Raw genomic sequence first — 9,045 nt, 5'->3', positions numbered from 1 at the left:
TGTCTCGACACAAAGCGTCATGTGCAAGAACGTTAGCGGAGTGACTGCACTTCTCTTAATGTCGTACGCTTCCGTTTCTTAGATTAGCATACGATTAAACTAAAATAAACTTACTGGGGCATTTAAGCATCACCACTGGAATTTAGTCCAAGTTTAGGTTTACCTATGTCAGGAGCCCAACTAATATAGATTATGCTTATGGTTTATTCAAATATGGCTTATTGTCAGTTATGTATCTAAGAAAAGTTGTAGAGATATAGTTCAATAAAAAGATTCTGTGTTACCAGAATACAGTTTTGGTCTCTGTTTAGGTTTAGTATTTGATTCGTTTTTATAATCTGTTTTCTGTGAAACCTTTCTGAAACGATTATTTTTAAACTGTAATCCAGTGAACACATACTGTATTTTATGTTGGTAACAACTTGAGAAAAACATGTAAATACAACACGTCCATGTACAACAAATTATCGCTTTCAATGATCGCAATACCAAAATCATGGAACACAGGAAACTTTCTTAGCAAGTTTTAATGCCTCTGCTTACATTGTGACATTATTCACATTGTCACTGTATGACATTCACAGAGTAAGAACTTGGGTTCCATAACAGTGTTGATTCACCATCATTATTCAACTTTTCACTGAACACTGGATGCTGAAGAATAAGGTTGAGTTAAGTACATGGTTCACTTACACGAAGAGCTCAACCAGTTCTTATAAATCTACAATCATTTCACTTGTGTCTCAAGGAAGTGACAGTTTAATGTTTTTTCCCCCCTTCATTTGAATGACAGAAGCAGATTAACCCAGTGATTCATGAGCAATAATCCCTTGGTCAGTCTTTTCAAATACCTTTGTGACTCACCCCCAAAGTTAAAACAGATAACAGAATATTCACCTCTCTTTACAATTCAAGCCTCAGATTATTCTATACAGCTAATTTAAAGGCCAGTGAAATACAGCAGTAAGTCCTCACAACATTTGGTACCATTCTGCAAGCTTTGACATTTTCACAGCCTCGGGTGACTCACCCAAAGCTGCTCACACGTGTGATGACTCGCATGCTAAGGGTCCCCGTTGTTTTCTCATAAAAGGTGACAGTAGCGTGAAGGTTACACCAGCTTAACTATACCCATATCATTCATATTGTACTGTGTATAAATATGTATGGTCATTTCTTCATTTTGAACAAAACACTCTCAAAAACGAAAGGAAAACAAGACAACAAGGCCACGGTGAAAATAAATATTTGTTTGTGGGTTCGTTAAGCAGGGAACATGACACTGATACAGTGTACAAAGTTGGGGCAAATCCCCTTCTCAAACCAATATGGTTTATTAAAATGGCAGCTCACAATCATCAACCCTGCCACGCACCAGGTGATTTCACAGAAATCATATTTCAGAAAGAATCCCCAGAAGGGCTCCTTATATATACTCATTTGATGAATAAGCACATAAGGCCAGTATTTGTGAGAAATGACAATGACATGAAATCAAACAACCCTCTACGACAATTTAGAGAAGCAATTTGTGAAAATCCTCATGAGAGGATACCACAGACAACATCTATTCTCTGTGTGAAGACTTCAATTCAGTCAAGGGATACAAATTAGGATGTGGAGGTACCTTTTCAGGGAATTTTCTGATTCTACTACCAATTATATATGGCCCTTTTTATGTTTCTTCAGGATAAAAATGACATTTTCTCATTTGCTATAATTTAGATCAGGAGTGGCCAACCTGTGGCTCGTGAGCCGCATGCGGCACTTTGCCTGGTTTCATGCGGCTCCCCAGCCGGTCCGCGGGCTCACCTGCACAAACGGGGCGACACACTGCTACAATTTCGTGGTGCGCGGTTTGTTTACAAGCCTAGCGAGCCGCTAATACTTTTAAAACCGGCGTAGTGGAAAACACGCATTTGACTGTCTTCACAGCTAATAATTTACATCCCCCCCCCCCTTTACAAATTACACTCACCACCCCCCCCAACAATCTACACTCGCCCATGTATGATGTGGCTCTTTGCCGTAACACAGTAAGAAAAGTGGCTCTTGGTCTATGACGGGTTGGCCACCCCTGATTTAGATGCTATAATTTTCCTCCAATCAGCTTGCAGGATGTCCCCTGACTGAATGTGGTCTTTCCCATGTCCCTATGAGAAGTAAAGGGAGATACGATGGGACTGGAAGCAGTCCTGGTCACTCTTGGTCCTGTAAGGACACGACACGCCGTCTAGATGAGGCGTTCCTCTTCTTCAAGATGAGCTTGAGCTAAACGAGAAAGAGCAGCGTCAGTCTGACCCTTCACCCCGTTGCTAGGCGCGGGGGGCCACCTAGAAAAAAAAAAAAACCCCTCCAACCTCCACCGAAGCTGGAGACGCGTTTTGGGTGACGCTCCGACTACAGCTATACGCACCTACGAGATGAGAGGTGCTTTTGTTGTCATGGCACTCGCCCTAGCCCCACCCCTACCAGTCCATTCACCAATCGGAGGAGGGCCAACTCACCTTTTCCCCCCGCTCGCCGCCCTGCAGCAGGTGTGCGGGCTGGTCGTTTTCCAGGTTGCGCACGCTCGGGTCGGCGCCCCTGGTCAGCAGCAGCCGGATCAGGTCCTCCTGGTGTGGACTGGCATGGAGCCCGGCCGCCATATGCAGCGCTGTGTGCCCGTGAGCCTGAGGGTGGAGAACATCACGCTGAAGGAAGGTCTGATGATGATCTACACTTCCTCATGTGAGGTGGGAAATATGTAGTCTGATACAGTCTGATATATTTACAGTCTTATACAGAGGCAAACGCATAAGCGACAAGTAATTCCCATCATGTCCGTTGTCTCCGACGGTGCGTAGAAGTGTTGCGTTTGCGGTTTGCGCTACCTTCATGTTGACGAAGGCCTGCATGTCGGGCAGCGGTTGTTTCAGGAAGAAATGCACCAGTTGGATATTCCCGTCCTTCACGGCCAAGTGGAGCGCCGTCTTGTTGCTTTTGATTTCCTGAACGAGCCAGGGAGAGCACGGTGTGACAAAGCGAAACCGGCCACGTGAAGCGGCCGCGTGAGCCGACCCTGCACAGATGCGGCCGTCTAACCCGAAACTGTCGCAACACTACGGGGCCTTTCACTTTCCCCATGTCAAGAAGGAAGAGTGTGGTTTGGAAACATTACATAACTGCAGCGTGTAACGTGCTACCCAGTCATGTGTTATCAGGGCAGTAATCAGTGGACATTCCAGGTTCAGAAAGTAAAAGTCCTCACTAGGATTTTGCTCAGGCTTCCTGGATTGTGTTGATTCCACTCATTTTACCTGGTTTGCGCCAATTTGAAAATTCAGCAAGCTTGAATAAAATCCTGGGAAGGAGTTTTACTTTCTGAACCTGGAATGTCCCCCTGTGGCAGTAATGTTGTAATGACACACACTACTTCAGTCACTCCAGCAGTAGAACTTCTGAAAACAAAGGGTCGTGCAGACCAAGCAGCGGGTCGGTTCAGAAACACACCTGGCTTATCAAGGACGCTCCAGCACTAAGGAGCATCTGTAGGCAGGAGAGTTTATTATCAGCCTGAGACTGCAGGCTGGGATCGTGGAGCCAGGCAGAGGAGGAGGAGGCCATGAGGGCCTTCATCGTGGCTCCGTGGGAAATCACCGCACAGTGCAGCGGGGTGAGACCTGAGAGTGAGAGAGTGAGAGAGTGGGACAGCGTATTGGAGAGTGACGGAGAGAGAAGGAGAGAAACAGGAAGATAAATCAGAGACACAGAGAGCACTGACTACACATTCCATTCTCCATCGTTGGTTCTCCCACATAAAACGCAGAGAACTCACACAGCTCACCTTCAAAATCACGGGCTTCCAGGTCAACGCCATGGTCCATGGCCAGAATCACCTGTGAACCGAGAGATTTGAATGCTGAATGCTATTTTGTATTTGGATCTCACCAAATCGTGGACCAACCCGTGGACGACCTTCTCCCCCTCTTACCTGCATGACCTCTGTGAATCCATACGTGGCGGCCAGGTGCAGTGCGGTCTGACCCTTGATGTCACATATGCTGACGTCAGCGCCCAAGTAGAGCAGATCCTGCACAATCTCGGGCTGGTTGGCCGTCACTGCCACCAGCAAAGCAGTCTGGGATACAGCAGGTTTAAGTCAGCACACAGAGCACACCCAAACCAGCAAGTGGGATCTTCTCACCACTTCTCTCACCATCTTCTCAGCATCTTCTCACCTTGCCCTTGTGCTCCCTGGAATCCAGCCTGCCGAGCTCCTGCAGTCTCTCCGCGGCGGCCAAGGCGTACTCCCGCTGGCCCTTAGCAGTGTAGATGTGCAGGATCCTGACCGGGGCAAAACAAAACCTTGTTAGACCAAAATCTGTTGGACCAAAACAACCCAACCCCCACGGTCCCGCCAACCCGCTTACGTGTCGCCGTCGTCATCCTGCCAGGTGGTCCTGCTGTAGTCCATGCTCTGCACGAAGAGCCGGGCCTCCTCCAGGACACCCATGTCAATCCGGGAGCTGAACAGGCCCGTGTGCCCCTGGGCTCTGGGCACCGAGGCCCAGGAGGCAGTACTCAGAGTGACGGCTTGGGTCCTGGGGTCGGTACTGCCGCCGCTCACGGCTACGGTCACGGCACACTCCAGCGCAGGCTGGCGGATCAAACGCAATAGCAAAGGCGTGAGAACATGGCAGACGAATCGGGCCGAACACGTTTAACCTCCTTCGGGAACTCCGTTACCTTTCTAGACATTAGCATGTTCCATGTAATGTAAACATAAACTTTTGGGACAAAATCAGAGATCTCTATGAGGACCTGTTTTCACTCTCACTGGTAGTGTATTTCAGTAACTAACCTGTAATCAATGGTAATCAAGTATAAGTATATGATCTGTTTATTGTTGTAGGCGCTCAAGTCATATAGGTGTAATGCGCAAGCCTTAATAACAAGACGACAGAAGTCGTGATTCGCTGTAGCTGGTGACTCACAAAGTGCTGAGCCGTCTGTCCGTCGGGACAGTCCTGCGGCTGGTGCAGGCCGTAGGCGGAGTCCTGCTGCTCGGCGGACGGCGGGGCGGAGGGCAGGCTGTAGGGCGGGGCCGGGCCGAAGCCGGGGGCTGGTTGGAAGCCGGGCCCGAAGTTCAGCTCTATGTGAGAAAAGGAGCCGCAGTTCTGTAGCGAGGGGAAGGAGGAGGTCATGGGCGGCTCCCAGTCGTACCGCATCGCTGGCATGTCCAGGTAGCTGCAGCTAGTGCCTGCATGGGGAAAGAGACACGGACGGTTTCGAGGCCCCCCTAGCACGAATCGATGCGAGACTACACAAATCGGTGCGATTGATCAGATTACGCTCAAAAACGATTTGACTTTGAGTGCATGCCATTACCCTGTGGGCCCACGAAAGGGCCACAACTTACCGGCAGGCGGAGCTGATGTCGATACCTGTCCGGAGAAGACAAGACATCATTAGACCTCATTTTAAGGATCATTCGATCTGCCATTAATTTGTGAAATTAAGAAACGAATATAAAAATCGGGCTTCGCATGTGAACAGGAAAGGGCTTCTCGTGATGCCTGGTCAACTGCGAGTGCATCACAAACCGTGGTGAGGTCATCATAAGACATGGTGAGGTCATGGGTACTCACTGGGAAGGGGGCGGGGACAGGGGCGGGGACGCCAGCGGTGTCACTCGCGGCAGCACAGGACGGAGGGGCGGAGCAAGTCTCTCTCTTTCTCTTCTGCTCCAGGAGTTTCTTCACTGTGGGCAGAGTGTAACACGACTTCTCCTTCGGCGCTGTGTGGATAAAACACGAACATGACAAACGTGTCGCAAACAAAAAGACTCCTCGACTACCCAGGCAGATTCTTCAGTTGAGAAGTAAATAACTGAATTTATATAATTTGCCTATAATATAATGTTGCAAGTCATTTTTAGATGTGTTTGTGACCTGCTCATCTTTCTCATACCTCTGCTCACTGCTATTGTTTTAAATGAAAAATTTGCAATTAATAAATAAACAACCCCCCCCCCTCAAATAAAAACATCTAATGTCAGACTGTCTCTGAACATCTGAACCCAAAAATTAAAAACTTTTTTCAGTGAAAACAGGATATGACTGAACACACACATCAATGCCATCAATGTATCAACAGTTTTCTGTTTTATAGAGACAAATGCATCTCAATGACACACGATTTCCTCCTTTCAGAATGAAATCAGTTATCACACCTGATTAGCATCCGCATACGTCTAGACACACTAAGATCTTCCATGTTCAATTGTTTGGTTTTTGAAGTCTTCCTCCAATTTGGCCCGCAACTGTTTGTGTTCAAGTTCTTTCCATTTGTTAGTCACCAAGGGAAAAAAAATGGAAAAGAAAAGAATGCAAATATCGTCGAGTTTCCAGCGGTCATCGGCTACCCCGTCCTGGATCCGAAGGAAAGTTTCTTCGAACCCCCAAACGTGAGATAAAGCTCAAGTTTCCGTCGGAGGAGCGTGTGGAAGGTCTTCCATTAGGACGAGGGGCGTCGAGGTCTTCCGCACTACCTCCACCTCAGCTGATATCTGGCGGAGTTTCTTTTCCTCTGCTCCGTTACGCTCCGCTCGCCACCGCATCTTCCTGCCTGAGTGACGTGGCCCACACAGCCGCCGCCTCGGCTCGGCACCTCACGGAGCTGTAATATTGCTATCGAATTCTAGTCAAGAATTGTTTTTTTTCCTGGTTTCAGCAAAAGAGAGGACTTTTAGTCTTTTCTGTTATGATGTTACATCCCTTACACGTTTACCGTCTTTATTATTACAGTGACGTCACGTACAGGCAGCTCGGGCAAGTTCATGTCAGTAAACAACAAGTTAGAGATCGACGTTAGCTCTTAATGTTGTTTGTTTGATGGATGATGCTTCCCATATCGGCCTCACGGGGGAAAACACAGTTTCTCTGAAAACCACTGAAGTGATGAATTCTCGTGCCAGAGGATTCAACAGAGGAGGAAGTCAAATTGAACGCAACCAGCGTGGAAACTCCACCGTGCCTGGCTCGTCTTGGAGAATTCCCTTTCCTTTCACTACGGGTTCTTCTCCATTCACTTCGGTTTCACTTTACTTTTACCTCCCACCTGTATTTATAGCCTCCCCCCCTCTAACACACTCTTGAACATATTGTCCTCAACCCACAAGTTCGAGTACTGGTTAATATTACGTACTGAACTCAACATGTTTAGACCGAAACGTCACAACAATATGAGACTGTTAAATGACGTCATATCCTGCACCCTTGCGAATCCTAATCGGTGCACGACAGATAACAGATGGCTTCATGAAGGGGTTTACCAATACACCAACAACACCCCTGCCTGGTTACACTTTCATGCAAATGTTGTTATCACACAGACGGGCCATGCGGAACAACTCTGAGTTGCAACCTTTCAGACAACAGCACTGTTTGACAGCTTCACGAATTAAAAGTTACTTAATTACCATTTCCTAGTTCTACATAATACAATTATTTTCTTGTTCTTATAAATAAAACCAGTCTATAGCCTACGGTACAGTGTGTATGACCATGAGTACTACTACGTCCCTATGCAGACACGAACTGTTGTTGACATTTTGGATTCGCAAGAACACACATTAGAAACATCCAGGATTCATGTTTGTTCAGGCTAGAACTCCAACTTATTACTGCAATTCAATGAGGGGAAATATATTATACTATACGTTTTAGTGTTTTAATGGGTGACTGTTAGCTTACAGTAGTATGAATGTGTACATAGACTACATGTAGCTGCAGTATATGTGTATACTAATCTACCATACGGCTTGCCGTTAATATCAAAGATAAACGTTGGTGGTTCTCACAGCTCGACCCTCTGACGGCCAGACGTGGGTAGTTGTCGATGGGATACCCTTTACGAGACGCAGTGGGTAGTTGTTGATGGGATACCCTTTACGAGACGCAGTGGTGTAAAGTATTACTCAAAACACAAAAATCCCTGACCACTGAGTCACCGGCGGAGGCGGAGGGGATTCCGCCGCTCACTGCCGCCCACGCGAGCTCTCCCGGCGCACCTGTGTGTGTGTGAGTGTGTGTCCTCTCGGTTTGTTTGGGGTCATCTTTAGTTAGACAAACATCTCTACGTAGTATTTCTACCCAAGATACACGCCTGTCTAAAAGGAGAACTGAAAATAAATCAGGGAGGAGTAGTCTAACACGGGTTTGTCCATGTTTCTCTTGTCATCTGTCATAAGCTGTAATACTGGGCTGGGGACCTTGCATGTTAAATTTAATTCACCTACTCAAAATCAGAACGACCACAGCTACAAACTATTATAAGATTAAAATCAGCTAAGGATGCTAGTTTAAACAAAAAGGTTTGGATCCAAATACCGTTAATACATTTAATATCTCGGAGATTAACTGGCATACACTATGGGTTGTTCGGTTAGCCTCTTTCATATTTGCAAGTGTTTTAGACTGATTTTACAAGAATAGACTAATACAGCGATGTAATATTTCAGTAAATGTGAATTATTATGAATGTTCAATTAGACTACTTACATTTCTGCATGTGCATGTCAGAATTCCTTGAGCTGTCTTTAGTTTTCAGCACGCCACTCCAATTTAAACGATATAGTTGTGTGAATGCTTGTCAGCCCCTTCGCGTGCTCGTGCAGAGAGTACTACACTGTCACAGTCCCGCGCGCTCGTGTAGTTGTTCGGATCTGACCTCGTTAGTATCTGGAACCGAATTATATACAACTACCATGTGCCGGGGCGGAGCTAATTGCGCTCTCACACACAGAGAAAATAGAAGACAAACCGCGTGGCTGTCGTGGAAGACCAAACCTAACCCCAAATACCTATTACGTTATTTTTCTTGTTCTCTCTTACACAAGTTGTTAAAAAAAAAAAAGAAAAACATTTCTGGCCACAAGATGTTCTCAGTCTACAACCCACAACGTGCCAGACAATGTGTCACTAAATATCACTTTTTTGTCACTTTTATTTTTATGACATGTAAAGTATATTTAGTTTCCATAGGGAAAATATTGCAATACAC

At 46.3% G+C, this 9,045-nt stretch overlaps 1 protein-coding gene across 2 annotated transcripts; it reads right to left on the bottom strand.

The window, feature by feature from the left end:
* Positions 1-509: 509 nt before the first annotated feature.
* nfkbid (nuclear factor of kappa light polypeptide gene enhancer in B-cells inhibitor, delta) lies at positions 510-8,691 on the bottom strand. Of its 2 annotated transcripts, none has more exons than XM_076970792.1 (12): positions 8,544-8,691; positions 5,631-5,779; positions 5,402-5,426; positions 4,977-5,242; positions 4,413-4,639; positions 4,221-4,326; positions 3,974-4,120; positions 3,827-3,878; positions 3,493-3,662; positions 2,874-2,990; positions 2,508-2,672; positions 510-2,271 (listed from the first exon to the last, which is right to left on the bottom strand). In XM_076970792.1, the coding sequence occupies exons 1-12, from the start codon at positions 8,557-8,559 to the stop codon at positions 2,200-2,202; spliced, it is 1,512 nt and encodes a 503-aa protein (XP_076826907.1). In that variant the 5' UTR covers positions 8,560-8,691; the 3' UTR covers positions 510-2,199. The 2 variants fall into 2 exon arrangements, with proteins under 2 accessions (XP_076826907.1, XP_076826908.1); XM_076970793.1 differs by lacking the exon at positions 8,544-8,691 and adding an exon at positions 6,215-8,458.
* Between the last annotated feature and the right edge of the window lie 354 nt (positions 8,692-9,045).

Source organism: Brachyhypopomus gauderio, chromosome 13 (assembly GCF_052324685.1).
Source record: "Brachyhypopomus gauderio isolate BG-103 chromosome 13, BGAUD_0.2, whole genome shotgun sequence".
In the NCBI taxonomy this organism is placed as follows: domain Eukaryota; kingdom Metazoa; phylum Chordata; class Actinopteri; order Gymnotiformes; family Hypopomidae; genus Brachyhypopomus; species Brachyhypopomus gauderio.
The sequence above is the reverse complement of the archived record's forward strand: the minus strand, read 5'-3'. Positions and strand labels throughout refer to the sequence as shown.